General features: G+C 32.6%; 5 protein-coding genes across 5 annotated transcripts; 2 read left to right on the forward strand and 3 right to left on the reverse strand.

Annotated features, from left to right (window-relative positions):
• Positions 1 to 1,473: 1,473 nt before the first annotated feature.
• Positions 1,474 to 7,970, reverse strand: LOC126778100 (DNA replication licensing factor Mcm6). The gene is made up of 14 exons (XM_050501477.1): positions 7,602 to 7,970; positions 6,960 to 7,383; positions 6,426 to 6,617; positions 5,762 to 5,934; positions 5,496 to 5,619; positions 5,028 to 5,166; positions 4,628 to 4,785; positions 4,334 to 4,486; positions 3,655 to 3,960; positions 3,177 to 3,355; positions 2,811 to 2,926; positions 2,320 to 2,451; positions 2,055 to 2,200; positions 1,474 to 1,629 (listed from the first exon to the last, which is right to left on the reverse strand). The coding sequence occupies exons 1-14, from the start codon at positions 7,691 to 7,693 to the stop codon at positions 1,513 to 1,515; spliced, it is 2,451 nt and encodes an 816-aa protein (XP_050357434.1). The 5' UTR covers positions 7,694 to 7,970; the 3' UTR covers positions 1,474 to 1,512.
• A 342-nt stretch (positions 7,971 to 8,312) lies between these two features.
• Positions 8,313 to 9,424, forward strand: LOC126778042 (uncharacterized). The gene is made up of 4 exons (XM_050501390.1): positions 8,313 to 8,526; positions 8,595 to 8,706; positions 8,782 to 8,886; positions 9,044 to 9,424. The coding sequence occupies exons 1-4, from the start codon at positions 8,429 to 8,431 to the stop codon at positions 9,422 to 9,424; spliced, it is 696 nt and encodes a 231-aa protein (XP_050357347.1). The 5' UTR covers positions 8,313 to 8,428.
• On the reverse strand, positions 9,408 to 11,217 carry LOC126778179 (glycerate kinase). The gene has a single exon (XM_050501632.1). The coding sequence runs from the start codon at positions 10,927 to 10,929 to the stop codon at positions 9,466 to 9,468; it is 1,464 nt and encodes a 487-aa protein (XP_050357589.1). The 5' UTR covers positions 10,930 to 11,217; the 3' UTR covers positions 9,408 to 9,465.
• A 382-nt stretch (positions 11,218 to 11,599) lies between these two features.
• Positions 11,600 to 13,921, forward strand: LOC126778115 (telomerase reverse transcriptase-like). Its single transcript, XM_050501508.1, has one exon. The coding sequence runs from the start codon at positions 11,697 to 11,699 to the stop codon at positions 13,827 to 13,829; it is 2,133 nt and encodes a 710-aa protein (XP_050357465.1). The 5' UTR covers positions 11,600 to 11,696; the 3' UTR covers positions 13,830 to 13,921.
• LOC126778099 (melanotransferrin) lies at positions 13,921 to 22,352 on the reverse strand. Its single transcript, XM_050501476.1, has 16 exons — positions 22,187 to 22,352; positions 21,811 to 22,007; positions 21,497 to 21,619; positions 21,075 to 21,236; positions 20,262 to 20,395; positions 19,712 to 19,878; positions 18,659 to 18,803; positions 17,713 to 17,910; positions 17,356 to 17,455; positions 16,948 to 17,130; positions 16,605 to 16,775; positions 15,956 to 16,125; positions 15,659 to 15,802; positions 15,347 to 15,534; positions 14,981 to 15,140; positions 13,921 to 14,408 (listed from the first exon to the last, which is right to left on the reverse strand). Exons 1-16 carry the CDS (start codon positions 22,233 to 22,235, stop codon positions 14,138 to 14,140), a joined length of 2,562 nt encoding a protein of 853 aa, XP_050357433.1. The 5' UTR covers positions 22,236 to 22,352; the 3' UTR covers positions 13,921 to 14,137.
• Positions 22,353 to 22,427: the final 75 nt, after the last annotated feature.

Raw genomic sequence — 22,427 nt, forward strand, 5'->3', positions numbered from 1 at the left:
AAAAGAAAAAGCCGTTATTAATTCAGGTCCATAATCTTCTTAATTCTAGCCCCATTCAATGTAGTAAAGAATTAGATATGTTTAGTTTTGATACATGGATTGGCAACGTGGATTTTTCAAAAGCTATAAAACCTAAATTAGATATAATTAACAAATCAAAGAGAACATATCACCGACATAACCTTAAAGCAGTTTGTAATACAGCAATTCAAAGATTAAATCCTAATTATAATTATTTGTTTACTGATGGGTCAAAAGATGAAAATGGAATTGGAGTAGCGTTTTTTGATCCACAGAATAAAAGTTCTCTGAAACTTAAAATAACTTGTAATATTTCTATTATGCATGCCGAGCTGATTGCTATTACAGAAGCTTTGTCATATATTAGTTGCATTAATTTAAATTATATTGTAATTTTAACGGATTCAAAAAGCGCTCTTCAACATTTATTACGATTTACTAGTCCTAGTTACCGGGGATTACCTATCTATCGCCTATGAAATTTTAAAAAATATATACAAATATATATCGTGTAATAAGAGAATGTCTTTACAATGGATACCTTCTCATATTGGTATAGAAGGCAATGAAATAGTTGATTGTTTGGCGAAAGAAGTTTCTTCTGACGGTGTTCCTTTTGCTTGCTTTTCGAACAATGACAGTGGAAACAATACTTTGACATGAGAGCTGCGACAAAAGGGAATTGGTACAAAACAATACAGCCAAACTTAAGTCGCAAACCTTGGTTTATTGGTTCCAATATGAGTAGGTCTGAAATTGTAACAGACTTGCGGCTTCGCTCCGAGCACATTCCACTGAATAGTTTTGCCTTCTTAATTGGTAAGGCGGTGTCATCTGCTTGTGCAGAATGCCATAAGAATTAGGATGTATACCATATATTAGCAGAATGTGTCCGAAATGAAGCAGAAGGAAATATTTTATTAATAAGATTTAATATTAATTTATTAGATATAGGAGCTTTTAACAGCATACTAGCCTATCCTGTCTCGGATCAGGCTAGAATGTTATATAAAGTAGTTCAAGTAGGATTAAGACATAGAATTATTTAATTTTTGTTATTTATAGGTTGATTTTGTAAACTGATTTATTATGTTTAGTTATTCCTATAGGGGTGGCATGATCACTCGGTGACCAAACCCCTCTTAAATAAAGATTAAAAAAAAAGTACTTATTACTAGATAATATATTATAAAAATTAAGTCTCTCCTATTTACTATAAAATTCAATAAATAAATAGTTTCTAACCCAAGAGGAGGGGCCAGGAGACCCTTAGTACAAGCAACTTAGTTTGCAAAAGCATAGGGCATATATTTACTAATTTCGTCAGTACATATAGCTTCAAACACCCATCTGGTAGCGGGTACTTATTCATTTAAACATGCTCTGTCCAACCGTAAAGGATGTTTATTGATGAATTAATAATGGTGAAGTGTAACAAAATTAAACAAAGTATTTAAAAAATCATGATATATTTAGACGAAGTACCAGCTTTTAAGTGTCAACAACATAATTGGGATGAACCACCAGGAGGGGGTCGTCTTCTACTTCTTGCTCTGATGATTTGCTTGATTTAAGGCCAGTAGTTTGCAATGGGATTATTACTTGATCCTAAAAGAACAAATTTATTTGAATATATAATAAAATTAATAAATTCAATTTAAACTGCAAAATAAACGAAATCAGCCTTTTTGTACTGACTACACACTCCTAAGTTATATATTTAATGATAATTAAAATATAACCAATAAACTAATCAATAGAGTATCCAGACCAGTGGGAAGTCAAACAGGGGGAGGGGGGATATGGACTTATAATTTTATTCTTATTATTATACCAATTGTAGCAAATGTTTAAGTGGCATAAAATAAAATTTAAATATTTTTTTTACACACTTACAACAAGCTAATTATTACCGTCATAGTTAAAGCTTACGACATAACCAGAAGAAAGGTTTGAATTATGAAATTAATTTGTAATATACACTGCTGCATTCAAGGTAAATATGATTGATTATGTATCCATACTATACTCACGTGGTACATGAGCCTGTCGATGACCTTCTCGACCAGAGTCTTCCTCTCCAGCAGTTCGTCTTCGCTTTCTATTTGTCCCTGCGCCACGAGTCGCTCCAGATACCAGCTCACGACGGCGCTCTTGTGCATACCTGAACTTTCCTCGCCTGGAAGTTATTAAGTGTATTAGGAATACTAAATATAATCTAATCATGTTTTATTACCATTTCAAACAAATCATTACATGGTTTTACTTAGACTAAGTTAATTGTACGAAATATTTTACCTTTTGCTTCTGCTTCAACTTCCGCCTTCCTCATAAATACGACGAGCATGTTACTAAGAGATTTATATTCTTCGAATGATAATGTTAATTTCTTCTTTGATGCTTGATCTCCATTAACTTGGCTCTCTGAACCTATAACAAATATTGTAAGATATGGATTCGTTTTTTAATTTGTAAGCTATATTGCACTCAGATACACAAATGATTTGAGCACATACACACAATATACTATAATTGTCTTATTTTTTTTCTTAAACAATAATTGCTACGCTAATTGAATATTTTTGAGTGAGTCAGTCAAGAAAACCGACATTAGTTTTAGTTTAAAGCCAATCTCCAAGCAACATTTGTGAGAAAATTAGAATATTATATTATAAAATTAAAGTAAAATATGTGGCATCGTATTTTAAATATATAGATACATTCTGATACATAAGTTGAACTTTATACTTTTATTTTTTTACAATACAAAAAAAATATATATCACATACTTGGTGTTGTACTGGGTATTTCTTGGTCAACATCCATACTAGGTTCATACTGTGGATCTTCTTCGTCCAAATGTATGTCAGGCTGCTCGACGCGTATTATAGATTTGTTTAGTAATCTGCAAATTATTAAAGATCAAGTGTTTATGTCATTTGTAAAAGTTGCCTAATGAAAACAATACAATCTGATAGTCTGTTGTTATAACTTAAATCATAAAGAAAATGAATTCGTTCACTTTTTTTTTATTGTGAAGCACAAAATATAGAAATAAAAAAGAGATAAATCTTATCAAAAATATCAGTTATTTTTGTTTGTATTTGAAGTGTAAAGTAGAACTATATCGTATGTTAGTATATAGAGCGGCTCACCGATAGGCCTCGTGCACGTGGTTCGGCGACACTTGCCCGCTGCAGTGCATCTTGGCCATGGCCTCGGCGAGGCGCACCATGGACTCGAGCTGGCGCACCGTGATGCGCCACGCGCCGCCCGCGCTGCCCTCGCGCGCCCGCAGCGCGCCGTAGTACTCCACCAGCAGCCGCCCCGCCTCCTACACACGCAGTCAGTGGAAACGACATCCAAATATAATAGCCACATGCTATTTCCTCACATTTTCCTTCACCGTGGAACATTTAAATGTAACGTTTTTAATACAAAACAACCAAGTGAAAACTCAGTGTCGCTGGCCCGGATTTAAAATTGCGATCTTTGTTTTCGACCCTCGCGATATATTTAGTTAGCCATTTGGTGTTGGAGTTATCACAACATAACAACAATAAAAAACTAAAAAAGAATATACCTATGGCTCATTTTACTCAATACAAAAATATGATGTTTGTAGAATGTTACCTCCGATATGAGGGGCTTGAATGACCTCGCAAAAGCGATGTATCGTAACAGGTCCTCCCTCGAATATACGCTATCGTACGTCTCCTCCTTGTTACAATGCAGATCTACAATTTTTCTTGCTATAGCGTAGTCGACCATTTCGCTGCTTTCGTCTATCAGTATGAAAAATAGATCGAAACGAGACATGATCGGCGCGCTCAGTGCTACATTCTGTTGTAATGACTTCGCTCGGTCGTATCGACCGCCGATAGGGTTAGCTGCGGCTAAGATAGATGTCCTCGCGTTTAAAGTCGCTCGTACTCCTGCCTGAAGACAAAATAATGTCAAATGAGATCCTATGGATTTTGTTTTAAGAGATTTATTTCATCAAATTAAGGATATGATTAATTCCATGTATTTTTTTATTTTTAATATTTTGAAAAAATATAAAATATATAAGAAGTCAATGCTATGAAAATTTTACAATAACTGTGATTATACTAACAATAAATCATAAGTACATACAATAGATCAACCACCCATCAAACAATGTTTGATATCACCAGTACAAACTGTATTTAAAATCTGGCACTGAACACCCTTATAGGTTTGGTAGCTGGCTGTCCACAGCTATGCTTATAGTGGAGTTAACGCAATTACATGAAAATAAATATTTTAATTAAAAAAAATATCCTTATACCTTAGCTAAGGAGATTGTCTGTTGTTCCATAGCCTCGTGTATCGCTACTTGATCGCTCAGGTCCATTTTATCGAATTCATCGATACAACACACGCCATTGTCAGCTAACATTAGCGCACCTGCTTCTATCACGAAGTCGAAAGACTCCTCGTCCTGTAATAGATGAGCATAGGGAATTATGGTAATATATCCCGTAAACTTTATCTAGGGTTTAAAGAGCATGTAATTTATTTTAAAATTTTTAAACAAAGTTACTAAATTAGTTGTAATAAGGCAGCGAGCAGTGGACGGTACCTTGACGACGGCGGCGGTGAGTCCTGCGGCGGAGGACGCCTTCCCGCTGGTGTAGACGGCGCGCGGCGTCATGGTGCTGACCTGCTGCAGCAGCTGCGACTTGGCCGTGCTGGGGTCGCCCACCACGCACACGTTGATGTCGCCGCGCAGCGTCGTGCCTACAACGTACGGATGCGCACCGAGGACATACATTTAATCTGCCCATTTGAACATACAATTTTAACCATAGTATAATTTGTGTAAATAACCATAATATACAGTTTTTATTTAATAATAATAATCAATAAGAAATAAGACACGGTCCAATAAAATTAAGAAAATCATAAATAATAATTTGATTTATTTTCTCACAAAATTTATATAAAATAATATAATTGTATAAATTTAATTGTTTTCTCACCTTCAATTGTTGTTTTGGCGACGCCCCCGAACAGCATCAGCAGTATACCTCTCTTGACTTCATTATTACCGTGTATACTTGGGAATAGACTTGTGATAAGATTATTGTACAGATTACGATCTCTTGACATTTCATATACCTGAAATATTAAACGTTTGAAGATTGCTCAAATAGTTTATACTTTTATAGGACAAACATAATTTTTATTTTTGTACTTTTAAAGATTTACATATTATAGCTATGATGCTCATGGAATGTTAACCCCTCATAGACCTTAGCTATAGTTCATGTTCGACTTGATGGGTTCAGAATTACTATCCCCATACCACAATACATTGCATGTATAAATGCGTACATACAAATACAAAAACCAGTGAAAAAAGTGGACCACATGTGTTAACATCTCTTACCCAGGAGAAGGAGCACTCATCTCAATCCTGACTTCCTCTGTAAATAACAAAAGCCTACCTTATCCCATTCCTTATCAGTCATTTGTTTTCTCATATCTTCAGTGGTTAGGTCGTCAGAAGCAAAATCCCCAGTACCAAAACGTCTAGAAGTAGCTTGAACACTGCAGGCTAAAAATGCTGTCCTGTAAAACACAAAAAATACCTTTTTTTTAAAAGAATGAATTTATTTGGTATGACGGATGTGATATTATTCTTTTTTTTTGTTTAACTTTGTATTGAAAATATTTTTACAACAGGTGTAAAATTGGTTTAAAAAAAACATACTTATAATGTAATTCCCGGACTCCCAAAGCCTTAAGTCCTTTAATGCCCTCCATTTGGCCTTCATTAGCCATTCTTGTTCTTGTTGTAAGTTCCGCTTTAGCACCAGGTAAGGACAGAGAGCCCACGTCTGGAACAACTATAAGTGTCCCTGTAAAATCGTAACGATCTCCTGCCTGTAATAAATCAGAATTAAAAAAAAATATTTAACAGATAAAATAAGTTGAGATGTTTATCAGTAAATTAGATGATATGTTTCTAATGGTAAAAGATGTTCATTATTAATAATGCAATGGTTTATGGGCTACCTAGTCATGTTAAAGTCATATGTTTGATTCTGAGCCCTTGAATTATAGTCATACCCACTTATACCTTACTCAAGCTGTATACTTAAATAAAGGAATTAATAGGAATATTAATAATACCTTAATAAAAGGGCATTCCTAATATACTTTAAAAAAAGAGATGAACATTGGATTTATTCTTATATATAATAAATGGATGTTTGTATGAAATAGAAAAATTACAATGAAAGACATGTATGTAATTTTCACAGAATTTCTATACATTTAATCCAAGTAAATAAATTTGTACCAAAATACTTCAAACCAAGATTAAATATTTTAAATTAATATTTCCTTTTTAACTAAATACCAACTGTAATTACCTGCACAGATTCCACAGCTTCAGCTCTTAATATAACTTCAAGTGAACGAGGTATGCATCCTCTCGGCAACTCTGCCTGTGTTTCCTGAATGCGAATCTTTTGGAAGTCAACGAAAATTGACTTATCAGCATCCAACATGAAACGGCGACGATTAGCACATACAGGATTTCGACATATTGTTGGTATTGTGTACTGAAATCATGAAACAATTTACTCAATCAAATGTGATAAGGACTACATCATCATTGTCATTATTTCCTTTGTATTTAATTTACCCACATTATAAATTTTATTTAAAACTCATGTCCTTTAAGACAAATATTTTCATGCACATAAAACTCTAGATTATCTATTGAATTAATTAATAATTTGAAATATAATACACAGAATCATTTGATTTATACTAAAATTGCATTACATACATTATGAATAATAATATGTTCGTAAAATTGAATTTTCTTATAATTATGAAATTTTTTTTTAATGAGAAAAATCTGCAGTTAACTAGGAGTTTTTTGTATTGGTATTACTAACCTTAAACTGTTGTTCGACATTTTTAATGACAGTCTGGCAATCCAAACACACAAATGTACCCAAAACAAGTTCAGGGTGAACGGGGTGTGTTCTCACAATTTGTCCTGATATCCTTATTAAGGTACCAATTTTGGCTGTAGTCAATTCTCTCACTTTGTGCCGTGTCGGTACATCAACAAATGATACATAGCATTCTTTATCTTGTAAATCTTTTTTCATGTTACTATCAGCGAGACTTAACACATAATTCAATATTGCCTGGTTCAAAAATGGGTATATTCTGTAATATTCTTCTATTATAGTTGTTGCTAAGTTTTGATTATATTTCTCAACATCATCAAAGCTAACTTCTAATGTACTAAGCTCTGGTTTAAGAAGATCTTTAGCCTGTTTTCCATATTTAAGTTCATTGTCTTCTTTAAATCTATATGAAATAGTAAATACTTATACTTTATCTTAATAATTCATCTGTTAATAAGCCACATTTGAAATTTATAGGATTCTCACATGAAATATTATTGTAGAAACTACCTAAACATAGTTATAGCCATTGCAGAAAAAATAAGAACATTATAAGTACTTCTTACAAATAACCTTTTCGTATTAATTTTAATTAATAATAATTAAAACAACAGTACTTACTCTTCTAAAAAATCTTGAAACAATTTCTGGCACCGAACACCAACTTCATCTTTAACTTGACTTTGAGTGGCATAAGTATCTGCTACATCCATGATTACGAAAAATTATTTATTATTTATTAATCTACTAATGTAACTAGTTTGATTATGTCCTATCTTAACTTTTAGCGTTCATTTATTGAAATTTTAACACTGAGACTCGTTGAACGACACCGGTTGCATTCGGTTTGTCTTTAATATGTAACTACTAGATTTCACTCACTAGACAATCAAAGGCTTTCAAATAACCATTATTTAATTAAGGCACGGTATGTACTAAATTACGAAAAAAAATAAATTGTAATTTCCAGCGAACTCGAGGCTCAAGCTGTTCAGTGTTCGGAATGACAGTTAAGTGTTTTGGCGGGAATTACTTTTGTTCAGAAATATTATTGTATTGTTATCCCAAAAATCACAAATTACAAATATTTGTTAAATTCATTTTATTTTAAATATTTTTTTTTTTTAAAAGACAAACTCTTTAAGTTAATATAGAATTTATCGACATTACGTTATAATACCAAAATAGTCAGTCACTACCTTTTGCAATCATAAAATCGGTATGATTTTCGCATTGGAATCGATGTTTAAATATTACAACATAAAAATCGACATCTCTAAAAAATCAGTGAATATCAACATTGACAACTGTCATTGTTTTTCAATGGAGGCAATGGAGCATGGATATTTTAATTATTAAAGAAGAAATATTAAGATTTTTTATTTAATAACATATACATTATTCTAAAATATTAATAAACCAATAATAAAAATATATTCTCATCAACAATGACTGAAGAATATATTGGTTTCCTAGTTAAGGCGGCTTCAGTAGTTGGTCAAAGAGAAAAAAACGAAAGTTATGAAAAATTGAGAAGTTATTACTTGTAAGTATAACGCTAGTATAACTTATAAAAATATATAATAATAATTAACTTGTACACTTTTTCAACAGAATGCGATGTAAAGAGATGACTAGAGGTTATGGATTACCTAAAAAGCATTTTTCTGAACAAAGTAGATGTCCATATTGTTGTCTTGAATGGAATAACAAATCCCCAACAAAGGTAATTTTTAACAATTATAATTATACAGATGAGCTTAAAATAATTTGTTAATAAATATACAAGTTGATGTTTCAGTTAAAAACTCTTAAATTAAGTAAACGGCAAAGGAAAAGAATTCGATGTAATGTTAAAAACAAGACAACATATAAAAGAGAATGTTTGTTATATAGCAATGAAATGGTAAGTATTATGAGTATTTAAGCTAATCCCTAATGCATAAAACAAAAATAGACAAGGTTATTTCAGTGTTTAATACTTGATACAAATTGAGAATGACATATATACTTTTTTGTTTATATACATATAAACAAAACTTATAATTAATCTTTATTTACAGGAAAAGATTTGTTCATTTTGTAGCAAAAGTATAAAAATGCCTATATTGAAACCTAGTAAAACAAAAAAACAAATAGTAGAAGAAAATGATGACATTGTTGCGAATCTAGTTAAGCCTAAAATAAAAAAAGTTAAATTAAAAATTGACGAGAAGCTCCAGTCAAGTGTGTACTGTAAATCCAAAATTGCTTTTTCCTTAAATAGACCGAAAAATACCTTACCTAGTACTGTTAAAGAACAGCCAAAGATAATAAAAAATAGTAAGAAAAAGAAGGACAAATTTGCTGGTCTTTGTCAAACAGCTGTAATTGCAGCTATAAAATTAAAACAACAAAAGGAGAAAGAAAATAAACTTAATCTCTTTCTTAAACCATCGTTATAAATATATATATGTATGAATTTAATATATTCTATTATATTAAATTAAATTGCATTAAAAACTTTTTTTATTATGATTAAGTGTATATCCATCACATTAGTGTTTGTATGTCCTATAACTACATGAAGTTCACCATTTTTGAATTTTTTATAAAAATTGTAAGAATCATTATTATTTATATATGTATCGACATCAATATTGTCTTGTTTACATTCAGAAATCAGATTTACATGTCCAATAGCACCTGCTGCATCTGTCGGTCCATCAATACCATCAGTTCCAGCACTTAGAAAATAGATTTCATGGCCCTTTAATTCATTACTTGAATAGCTCAAAGCTTTCGAAAATTCCAAAGCTAACTGTTGATTCCTACCACCCAGACCCAACCCATTAACCTTCACAGTTGTTTCTCCGCCAAGTATTAAACATAAATCTTTAGTCTTAATTGAACTGACGTTATCTGTGTTTTCAGCAATATTTAACTTTAAGCCTGGTATATTTAAGGTTTGTAATTGATTCTGTAAGTTGGTGATGTTATCATTTCCATTTCTAAAATCACAAAATGTTTTGACTAATTTTACATATTCTTGAACTAAATCACCTACACTACCAGTAACAATATTAGATAGTTCAATAGGTAAATAATTTAATTTGTTAGCCTTTGTAGTAGCTGCTTTTATACTTAGTTTGTTTGATCCTAAAATAATATTTTGAACTTTATCATTCGGAAATGTTTTTGTAAGATTTTTCTTTTCCAAAAGTGTTTTAATTGATGGGGAAATTTCATTGTATAATTTAAAATTCTTAATTATTTTAATTGCTTCCATGGGGTTATCATCACTAAGAACCGTGGGTCCACTTGCTATCATATCAATAGGGTCCCCAACAACATCAGATAGTATTAAGGTCACAGTTTGTGCCGGCTGAGCATACATAGCCAATTGCCCACCCTTTATATCAGAAATCCATCTTCTAACTGTGTTAAGTTCTTTAATATCTGCACCTGAGTTTGCCAATTTCTTTATTAGCACAGTTTTTTCTTGCAAAGTAATTGGTTCCTTAGGTAATGATAATAGTGCAGATCCACCACCTGATAATAAAACTAATAAAAAATCATCTTGGGTTAACTTTGAAACTAATTCTTTTATCTTTCTGGTTGTTGCCATAGCATTTTCATCAGGCAAATTATTTTTAGCACCTTCAAGATACAATATTTTATTATTTTCTGGTAGCTTAGTACTTAAGCTTCCTAATGGTATACTTATAATACCTTGTTTAAGTTTAGAATTTAATATGTTTTCCACTTCAATGGCCATGTTTTGAACTGCTTTTCCTGCACCGACAACATAAACATTTTTATTTTGTAGGTTATAATTTTCACCACCTATTGATAACTTTTGGGTAGTAGGGCTGTAACTGATAGTCTTTTTGATAAGATTTTCAGGAAGAACAGCCGATACACTACTTTTGAATATTTGCAGTAAGTCATTTAAAATAACCTTAGACATTTTTAAATCTTAATGTTAATATTCACTTTTATATGTATCTACTGATAAGATAGAAGAATTGTAAAATAATATTAATCAGTGAATTTAGAGACGGGGTATGGAACGATTGTTCGAATACTCATTCGGATAAATTACTAATCGATTGTGAACTAAAAATAATAATGTTCTGATTAAAAAATTTGGACAAAGGTGTATAAAAATCTTTATAAATATGTATCCTAAATAAAGTTGATAGAAGTTTGATACTTATACAATAAATTAAAATATTTCAAACTACAATATACTACGAGCAGGTAGAACTTAAATCTATTTTGCAATTTATATCAAATAATTTTCAGTGTATGAAATGTTTATCCAAATAGAATTTCACTAAAATTGCCTGTCATTTCAGCCAAATTCAAATTATTTGACAGTTAGAACGTTTCGTTTCTTTCGAAACTACGAGTATATAATACGAGTACGAGAACATATTACTGGTACAGTCAATTTAAAATATACATAACAGATACCTGAATGTAGTAAATGATAAATAATACTCTTTTAAATATTATTGTAATTGTATTTTATAAAATATTAACAAATTAAATAAAAAATATTTATTCGACAACAAAATGTTTAATTAAACGAAACGTCGAACACGACAAGTTTGGACAAGTCGCCGCAAAATTCGAAAAGAAAATAGTGATATTTAATTAAATGTGATGAAATATGTGTATTGCACTTGTTTGCTATAATCCAGAAATATCTATATATTATTCTATTAAGCAATGAATAATCCCATTTGTTTTTCTCAATACTTTGTGAACAAACAAAATATAAGGTCACTTAATAATATATTAAATCCAAAGTGTTTGAAAAGTGAAAATTTTACTGATTTCCTTAAAAATATATTCGAAGATGAACAAATAATATGTGAGCTATCTACTGAACTCAAGGAATTATTATTTGAAACAAGGGATAATATTAAAAGTTATAGCAAATATGATTTTAAAAATTACATAATAATAAAAGATGTTGAACATAGCTTGCGAACAATTCATAAGTCTGATGTCGTGGCAAGTTGCACTAATGCACTGGTTAAGGTAATCCCGGCCAAATTATTTGGTAGCAACCACAACAATAAAATATTTAACAAGTGTACAAAACTTATAATATATAGCATGAGAAATCAATATTTATATCTTGAAAATTTGATTCTGAAATGGGATTTTTCCAGGCTTCCTTGGAACACTGTTATTGCTTCACTATCTTCTAAAATACTTTACTATATTCTGCACTGGATCTTTAAAATTATTTTATCTGCAATAATATCCCTAAATTTTTATGTTACCACATGTAAATTAGACACTGATGAAAATAAATTACATTTTTTTTTAAAGAATCAATGGCAAAAATTTTATGATATAAAGTTATCAAGTATGATAACTGCAAAAATTATAAGCAGATTTGAACCATATTGCATAGGCAAAAAAGCAAAAAAAAAGTACAGTTTGCAAGACAGATTAAAATTGAAAATGTTGAAGAGAGAGATTTTTAAATTGCATTTGGTCCTTAAATGCAATAACGATTTTAGACCTATTGTTCGATATAAGAATGAAGCAATAACTTCATCTGAGAAATATAAAATTAAGGAAAGATTACATTTTCTTCATGTGCTAACTGGTAAAAGTTTTCAGAAAATAGAGACATATTTTTCAGTTTTATTTACATTGTGGATTAAAAAAGATCGGCCAAAATTATATTTTGTTAAAACAGATCTCAGTAATGCTTTTGGATCTATCAGTAAAGAAAAACTTTTAAAGATTCTTTGTGAGCGACATGTTGAATTACAAAAAGAAGAAAAATCATTGTATATGAAAAAGAAATTTGCCCAACAATATAGAGAAATGGTTGCTGAGCTTAGAAAGCCACTGTTAATCCGAGCAGGCTCTACGATTTATGAGTGGAAGGAAGGTTTGGTGCAAGGATACAAATATTCCCCAGCATTATCCGAGTTGTATTACTCATATTTAGATAAAATTTATTTTTCAGATCATCTTCAAAAAGATGATCATGAACTTAAGTTATTTATAAGAGTGGTAGATGATTATTTGTATATTACAGATTCTTTAGAAGATGCCTACTTATTTTTGAATGCATTGTCTAATTATAGGAATGTGAACTTTATGAAAACATTTGTTAACTTTCAACATCCAATAATAAAATATAGCCAGGAAATAACTTTTCTTGGATATAGTTATAATACTGTTAATATGGAAGTAAGTAGAGCAAACTCTGTGTTTACTGGTGACCTGTGTTACAAAATTAACTTTTCAGCAGCCATTGCTAATTTAGACAAATTTTTAGAAAATAGGATAGGACAGTCTGGAATTCATATCAACAGTCACATTTTTAATTTGTATCACAAGAATGAAGAACTGATATGGCATCATATTTTTGTGACATTATGTTTATCAGCTAATAAGTTCTGCACAATATTAGCCATTTATTGTGATGAGAAGCAGATGTCACGTTATTTAGCAATTTACAAAAAAAGAGTAACTGTTAAACTTTGTAATAGTATTATGGCGACTTTGAAAAGAAACCAACCATCAGATTTTATTTTTAAATATTGCATAAATCATTTTCGTTATTTATCATTTAAAGCTTTGCTTTTATGCACGCAAAAAACAAAAAAATGCAATGTGTTAGTCCCATATGTGAATGTTGAATTGGCTAAGACTAATTGTATTCATGGCAAATGGAGGGATCATTCTAGTAGGATATGCAAAAACGGTAAAAGTCAAATGCAAGCTATTAGGGAAATATGTAAAAGAGCAGATCTTAAGATAATTATGAAGAGTTTCAATGACTTGCCAAGAGGTGTTCAATGTTTTGATCATAAGAGATTTTATCAATGAATTTATGGGAAATAAAATTATTTATAAAAAAATTTATAGTTTTATTTTAAATACATACATTTTACACTTATAAGATTCAATTGGACGGAATCAATTAAATAGTCAGTTCATAAAATTAATATAAAATTACTGAAAAATACTAAATAATATATAGTTAATACAAAATAAACTTATGGCTTTTATACCTATTCATATTTAAACCTAACAAAGTACTATGCATATCAGGCACTTGGCTGGACGAAATTAAATCTTATCATCTAAAGAAACCCATAATATCTATAAGAAATAAATTGATTTGTGATTTTATTCTATCGCAAAAATGCGACAACAAATAACGCAATTGCAATCACATGCCCAACAACTGCAGTGGTATACGCCTTTGATAGAAAGTCTGGATCTGAAGCTATGTAATAAGATGCCTGTGGCGCATCACACGAAACGATGCGAGCGGCTCTTGATAGAGCCTTGCCTGCGATGATTTCTGCTGAACGCTCGGTATGTGGAAGAGGCTTTAGACGTACAGCAGCGTCGCTGAATATGAGATCCGCAAATGGAGGTAGCGAATAAAACATGCTAAAGCTGTAACAATATAATAATAATAAATAATGTCCTCCAGACCGATTTCGGCCACGGCGGCCAATCTCAAGAGAGATTAGCCAACTACGCAGGAGATATTATAGTGCACAAGTGTGTGCGCAAACACAGGTGCATTCTCTATTCCTTAACTCTCATAATCCGATGGGACGGCAATCCGACACGACCGGAAAGAGTTCAGGGCGCAGGACCAACGGCTTTACGTGCTTTCCTAGGCACGGGAGTGTTCACACTTCCAACTTCCAGACTCTGGGCTGCTACTGAGAATTTTTCTGACAGAAAAACCCAATAACTTTTTAATGGCCCGACCTGGGAATTGAACCCAGGACCTCCGGGTCTGCGGCCTTATATCAAGCCACTAGACCAACGAGGCAGTCTGTAACAATATAAATACAATGTCTGTTGAAAATGTGATGTTAGCAGTTTTACTACTACTTACAAAGTAAAATTCAACATTATTTTACTTATTTGAGTAGATATTGTAGAACCATTTAAATGCTTTAACAATTTAGTCTACAGAATTAAAAAATAGTTTTTTTTTTTAATTTATAAAATACCTGAACTCATCAGATGCAGTCGATCCATACAGCTGCTGTGCATACACCATGAGGTTAGAGTAAGTGTCTAGCTCGGTGTGATTGGCTCTACCCATCAACACTGAGCCAGGTACCTTGCCGAGGTTGCAATGTTTATATTCGTGCATTTTCGCGCGAGTACCTGTGATATATATTGTATTGTTTTAATTCATTAATACAATTAAGTAACACGATAATTTTAACACAGCTTATATAAAGATTATTTCCAGTGGAAATTACATATCTTTGTGTGAATAAAATTCTATGAACAGTGATCTTTGCTGGAATCGGGAGCATTAGGGCACTAAAATATCAACCTCCGCAGTTGGTTGTTTCCTTATAGCTCACCGTCGGGACACAGCAGCTGCAGGTCGTCGGGCAGCAGGTCCCTGGCCCACCACTCCCGGCGCCGCCCGCCCGACACCTCAGCGGGCGCGGTGTGGCGCACGAAGGCCACGTCGCCGCCCCCCTCCACCATGCAGCGCAGCGCGCCCACGTGGCCGTAGTAGTCCTCGCTGGCGTCGCGACGGCACCGCCTGAGATGATATTGACAGACAGCTCTTGTTAGTGGGATGCAGATTATATCTCATTATATATCTTAGATCGATTTAAATGTCCGATTGTTTTGGAGATTATAAAAAAAAAAAAAATTATACCTACCGGAAAGCAGCTCCGTGACATAGATGGCATAAGTTGTCTTGAGGTACGGTCCCAGAATCTACATACTCGCTGCTCAAAGCACCAGGAGCACAGGATTTGCTAAAGTACTGGGCAGCCGCATGTGCGCCGTCACAACCATACGAACTAAACAAAAAAAACAATGTAGCAGTTTAGAATTATTACATTGGTTGTCAAAAAAGTTGTTGGTTGAAACTTTGATTATTCATTTAGCTTTAACCAGAAAGTTATTCATAGAAATATAAAGTGTACATAAAAGTATGGTTATATAATTCTCACCGAATCCACCCGTTGGATATAAGGTAGGCCAAAGGATAGACCCATCCAGCGGCCATTCCGATACCGGTGTGGCATGTGTTCTTGCCGCGCAAATACGTAAGGTCAGTGTCCGGATCTTGTTCCTTTGCCACAGCGACCGCGTAGTACCAGTTGTCTCCGCTCGAATAGATCTGATCGATTAAATTGTTCAAAGTAACTCTTTGCATTTCACTTTAAATCAACAAATTTACGAGTGTTTTTAGAATACTATAACATTTATAATAATATAATTTTAGTGTTTTGTTTAGGAATAGCAACGGAAAGAATATAATCATCTCGAACTTAATACGCTTAATTACATAAAGTTGCCAACTTTATATTATTAAGTATAATTTATTTATTTATTTATTAAGGATCACACTTACGAGTGAGATACGAGTTACTTACGAGTGAGAGATACGAGAGATACAAAGGATACAGTACTACTCCTTCAATTAAAGGAGACCACAGCAAGCACATAAATACTGACTAAAGTATAACAACAGTAATTAATACATTTCTGTTATACGTGCGAAGTCACACCTCTCTCCACGCGAGCAAGAAAGTGAGCGAGATAGCCTACATTAGACCGAAACTCGACGTAGCCGAGTTCGACAGACGGAGCGCTCACCTCTTGCATGAAGGGCACGAGCCTGTGCCTGTAGGCGGCGTGCAGCATGTCAGCCGCGTCGAACATGGCGAAGTCGCACGTGCCCTCCGCGATGGCGCGCTCGCAGTGCCGTATGCTGTGTGTGCGCGAGCACACCAGGGTCGGCGACAGGAAAGCAGCTTTTAACGCGACCTACGACAGACAATTATTGCATGTTTTCCACGATAAAGTGACCTTGATACCTGTCTAGAAGTTGTCACCCAAATTGCCTTATCACATCCAAATATTGTTTGTATTTTTCTTTATCAATTCAAATTTAAAAGGGCAAAAGTCAATATTTTTATGTATAATAAAAATAGTTTACCCTCATTTTGATACATTTGTCCATCTCTGGGTCACTAGTGACACACAGTGTAGCTCTCTTCACCGGGCAATCCCGAATACCAACTACTGCTTTTTCAGCTTGATCTCCAACTAATTTGTTATTTAATATGTGCTGTGCTGATTGCTGATCTTCTTTGAGGATCCGGAAGTTAATTGTTGCGTCCTGGATTAAAAGAAAAATGATTATAGTTAGATTTATAAAATGTGTTGCCAGAAATAGCGTTCCATAATAATTATGTCAATGATAATACTGATATGATTTGTTGTTGTTAAAAACAGACAACAAACAAAAATAAAAGAGGTACATAATATCTTATCAAACTGGCTGTAACTGGTTATGCAGATTTTTTGCAGGTTAAATTATAAATCATTAACACATTCAATTTACCTGTAACAACAAGTCCGTGGTACCCTCAGATTGAAACAGCTGAAACAGTGACTCAATGGGATGTCCAGATGGATCTAACCTTTGTTTAAAAGGCGATACGCTAAAAATAAAAAATGAAACATATACATACTTTTAAATTGAGAATCAAACTTAAAGTAATTCAAAATTAAGTATTTTGGACTACAATGATCATTATTAAATTATATAGTACTTAAAAAACAGCGAACATTTTGAAATTTGAAGAGCTTAAAAGCAGTGAGCAATTTGTTATTGATAAAGCTGAAATTGAGTGACAAATTTGGTCTATATTATAATACTAATTATATTATCGTAATATAAAAAGCTATTTAAACTTACTTTTCATTTAAAGCATCAAACTGTCTATCTCCATTGTCTTTTCTGTATGTATCATATTGGTATTTAGAACGTTCAGTGGTTGTTAACAAATTACCGTAAGGGTCACGGGCCTGGTAATCAAGAGTGCGGTTGGATATCTTGTTAAATGGATTTGGTTCACCATATAATTCCAATATCTTCAATAACATATTTTGGTATCTGTGAATAAATGAAAATGTTAAGCAATATTTAAGTGATGTGTTTGGTATTATAAACTGATATTAATTTGGTAATTAATATTTTAATTACACTGATGTTTTCAAAAGAGCAGAATTGGACCATGTGCAGAAATTCAAATCTACAGTAATATTAATTAATGTTGTGAAATGTCTTCGAATTAATATGCATAACATTATGCATTGAAGTTACTGTATACAAATTTCATTATAAAAATCCCTCTCCTTTAAATCTAAAAACTTTTAACTTTGTAACTGTTTCTGGGAGTTGAATGAATGAATTTCTTCAGTAACAGCCTGTGAATGTCCCACTGCTGGGTTAAGGGTTCCCCTGCCTTTTTGAGGAGGAGGTTTGGAACTTATTCCACCAAGCTGCTCCAATGCGGGTTGGTGGAATACACATGTGGCAGAATTTCAGTAAAATTCGACACATGACACAATTTCTCACGTTTTCCTTCACCGTCAAGTAGGAGAAGAATTATAACAAATTTAGCAGATGAAAATTCCGTAGTGCTTGCCTGGGTTTGAACCCACGATCATTGGTTAAGATTCACGCGTTCTTCCCACTGGGCCATCTCGGCCATTATTTCTTCAAAATGGTAAATTACGTCATTATAGGATATCACTTACATAATGACTTCTAATGTGAAAAAGACTGTGTATGTATTTATTATTTATCGTCCTCTTATTATTTACAGTAAAATTGACTAAAAAATACCAAATATGCATACTTTTTCTTCTGCTTTACAGTTGCTGCACTGCTAGTGACAATGGCATCAGCAGGAACTCTACCCCAGTTACACTGTTCCCACTCTTGTACTGGCATACGAGAACCATCTCTGCATATCAACTCAAAATTGTCCTCAGTTACACCACCTGATTGTACAATCATAATTATAAAAACATTAACTCAGCTGCATATACATAACCTATTAAAAGTTAATATCATAGAAATTCATAATAAAATAGTAATTTGTCCTTATCCTATTACGATTGAAGGGGTAATTAAGCCTTACATTTATATATTTTACACAATTGGCATTAACGATTAAGCTATTAAGGTCTGCTATATTATTTACTATAAACAGCTCTAGATTTATACAATTGTATTTATAATACAACACTATTCCACTTTACTACTTATATTAACTTTAATTTTACTTTCAAGTTCTGATAACAACTCAATTCAATGTCAAAATCTTTATTTGTCTTTACTTGTTGGAAAAGGCTATAGTTCTGAATCCCGTGCCTCGGAAAGCACGTAAAGCCGTCGGTCCTGCGCCTGAACTCTTTCCGGTCGTGTCGGATTGCCGTTCCATCGGATTATGAGAGTTAGGGAATAGAGAGTGCACTTGTGTTTGCGCACACACTTGTGCACTATTACTGGTGGTAGAGCTTTGTGCAAGCTCGTCTGGGTAGGTACCACCCACTCATCAGATATTCTACCGCAAAACAGCAGTACTTGTTATTGTTGTGTTCCGGATTGAAGGGTGAGTGAGCCAGTGTAAATACAGGCACAAGGGACATAAATACTTAGTTCCCAAGGTTGGTGGCGCACTGGCTATGTAAAGGATGGTTGACATTTCTTACAATGCCAATGTCTAAGGGCGTTTGGTGACCACTTACCATCAGGTGGCCCATATGCTCGTCCGCCTTCCTATTCTATAAAAAAAAAAAACTATAATATCTGCTGTGTAGTTGGCTAATCTCTCTTGAGATTGGCCGCCGTGGCCAAAATTGGTCTGGAGGACATTACTAGGTCTGAATATGCAACAACAAGTTACCTAATATTTTATGAGACAGCAATGCATGTTGTATAGTAGTGTCTCGTACAAAAGCAATGTCTCCAGTGCCATTGGAGATTAAGCATCTCAATGCGCCTTCATAACCAGCATGTGGATCTGCTAGTGTACATCGTACACCTGCTCCACCAACACAGAGCTTACATAGCCTAAAAAAATATTATATGTTTTTATTAAGAGTATATTAGTATATGATTTATAAAATACATGTTAATGGATACAATATAGCTAATATACATATAATATATGTGATGTATTTTTTTTGAAGATAAAATAAAAAAATATTATTTAAAAATGAATCTGGATTTAATTGTGATACCTATCGAGGTTTGACTCAACTGAACAAATAAACAATAATCGACTGTGTTTGCATTATGCTGTTCTAGAGAAAATATATCATAGTAAAATATTTCAAATTAATCATTTACTTAGCTAGTTTCGTTTTTAATACAAATATATATTGATTGAAATATTTAATAAGAGCATTAAATTTATTCATTTATTTATAAAAAAATGGTAATAGGAAACATACTTATCAGAATTATCTCCAATAGGATTGTACATGTCTTTTAAAGAATTAGGAGCACATGATTCCCCAAAGTACTCAACAGCTGATTTCACATGATTGTTACAGTCAGTTATCTTCAAGCCACCTTCTTTCATCAACTGCAAACCAATTATTATAATAAATTATATGTAGACAACAACGATAATAACTTAATCTCTCCATGCCTTTAATACATTGACACTGGTAGAATCATTGCGACACTAAATGTTATATTAGAAAAAGTACAAAATAACATTTTTACTTAATAATATTGTTGAAGCACTGTATGAAGCCAGCTCTACATTCGCTCATGAATCTCGGGCAAGCTTTAGCTTTGATTCAAACGTGTTTGCAGCACAAATATTGTTGCCTTTTACACTTGCAATGCTTCCTTCACTCCTTTTGCTGTAGGAATCCTAAAAAGGCCGTGAGGCGCAAAAGCGAAGCCACGAAACCATCTACACTTGCGTTTCACAATTCTCGCAGGCTTTCGGGCCGCGGATGTAGAGGGTGCATAATGTTTGGGACTTGTTTAGTATATTACAATAAATAGAGTACACACAAACTAATTTGGACACATTAAAGTTAGACAGTAATTGTTTTGCAGAAACAGAATTTAGGAACATAAGTGTGGGAAGTACAGACATAATATAGTTTAGAGATCCAAATACTTATTTTTAGTTGATTATTATTGCTATTATGGACTGTAAGCCAAGATGTAAACACAATACATATATATAGTTTTAATGATGAGGATATGTTAATTATAAAGATTATTCAGTGAAAAACTATACTTACAGTATGTATTGGCATGACCCATCCAGCTAGTGATCCAACACCCGGAAAGCAAGCTTTGGCACCTCGCAATCCATGTAGCCCCATGCCAGGTTGAACAGCTGGTAGGCCTCCTTTTTTAATGACGGCCACAGCATATTGGTAAGGTTCTCCCCTGCCATATAACTTAAAAAAAATAAACCTTATTATAATATCATGCCAATTCATAGATTCAATAAACAAATTTGATGTATATTAGTTTTAATAAAATGATGTAAATAAATAATTTGATGTAAATACAATATTTTTTATTATTACAATTAATTAGCAGTTCTGTGTTGAATAACTATAACGTATAACTATAAATGAAAATATTAACTACTATACTTTAAAAATACTATTTAGATAAAGACTTGAAAAGAATATAAGTATTGCAGTTTGTATACCTCTTGAATGATGGGTACAAGGGAATGAAATCGGCCAGCAACATACACTTCACCTGCATCTAATGCCAGTAGGGATGCTTCACCTCTGTCTACCCATGTCATACACTCTTCCGTGTCAAATGCCTGCAATTTAGATTTTCGTAAAAAATTTCGTAATTGAAAAGTAAAAAAAACAAAAGGCTCTCCACCATACACAATTGAATTAATAGTATTAGTACAGGCTCTTTTACTCTGAATGATATAATACCTTGACTTTATAATTTTTAATAAAAAAAATTAACAAATAGTTTTATAATTAAATAATCGTCTCTTACTCGTTTGCATTGTATTTCAATATAATCCTGACCGAATAGACCTTTGTCTTGCACTGAAATATTTGCTAGTTTCAAACACTTTTTTTGCTCAGCTATTGATGTTGTACACCATGTTATAAAATCTTCTCCTTCCACTTTTGGTTGATATGAAATATCGTTGGGAATTGACTCCGACCAGAAATTTGCGGCAGCAGTGGCTACAAAAATATATACGCGAATATAAATATTATTGTTAATTAGTGATCCAATATTTAATTTATTATCATCTTTAAATCACTATGCAACTTTTTCTTTGTAAATTATAATAGTTTAATGTTTAAACGAAATAAAAAGTTTTAAAATACTTTATATATGAAATTGTTCGTACAATACTCACTAATAAGTAAAGTTATAAATAAACAACCGTAATCAGAACTCATTTTCATTTTATTTATTTTACCATTGTTATTAAGCAATTACAGAATCAAAGTTATATTTTGGACACACCCGAACCCAAATTCTGTAAAAAATTATTATGCGTGAAATCGTTATAAGTCAAATGATAATGAAGTATCAACTAGTTACAAGTCAACTGTCAATTATCTACTGGCAACTCAAGTCAACTATATAACAAGAAA

Source organism: Nymphalis io, chromosome 25, assembly GCF_905147045.1.
Source record: "Nymphalis io chromosome 25, ilAglIoxx1.1, whole genome shotgun sequence".
NCBI classification, from domain to species: Eukaryota; Metazoa; Arthropoda; class Insecta; order Lepidoptera; family Nymphalidae; genus Nymphalis; species Nymphalis io.

Excerpts from the sequence above, each read along its gene's own strand:
- LOC126778179 (XM_050501632.1), bottom strand. The coding sequence starts at position 10,929 with ATGTCTAAGGTTATTTTAAATGACTTACTGCAAATATTCAAAAGTAGT.
- LOC126778100 (XM_050501477.1), bottom strand. The coding sequence starts at position 7,693 with ATGGATGTAGCAGATACTTATGCCACTCAAAGTCAAGTTAAAGATGAA. Across the intron at positions 7,384-7,601 it reads TTTCAAGATTTTTTAGAAGA|ATTTAAAGAAGACAATGAAC; the intron begins GTAAGTACTGTT and ends TATTTCATATAG. Across the intron at positions 5,167-5,495 it reads CTGATAAGGAATGGGATAAG|GTATATGAAATGTCAAGAGA; the intron begins GTAGGCTTTTGT and ends TTAATATTTCAG.
- LOC126778115 (XM_050501508.1), top strand. The coding sequence starts at position 11,697 with ATGAATAATCCCATTTGTTTTTCTCAATACTTTGTGAACAAACAAAAT.
- LOC126778042 (XM_050501390.1), top strand. The coding sequence starts at position 8,429 with ATGACTGAAGAATATATTGGTTTCCTAGTTAAGGCGGCTTCAGTAGTT. Across the intron at positions 8,527-8,594 it reads AAATTGAGAAGTTATTACTT|AATGCGATGTAAAGAGATGA; the intron begins GTAAGTATAACG and ends CTTTTTCAACAG. Across the intron at positions 8,707-8,781 it reads ATAACAAATCCCCAACAAAG|TTAAAAACTCTTAAATTAAG; the intron begins GTAATTTTTAAC and ends TTGATGTTTCAG.
- LOC126778099 (XM_050501476.1), bottom strand. The coding sequence starts at position 22,235 with ATGAAAATGAGTTCTGATTACGGTTGTTTATTTATAACTTTACTTATT. Across the intron at positions 21,620-21,810 it reads TTGAAATACAATGCAAACGA|GCATTTGACACGGAAGAGTG; the intron begins GTAAGAGACGAT and ends TCTAAATTGCAG. Across the intron at positions 19,879-20,261 it reads ATTGGAGATAATTCTGATAA|GCTATGTAAGCTCTGTGTTG; the intron begins GTATGTTTCCTA and ends ATATTTTTTTAG.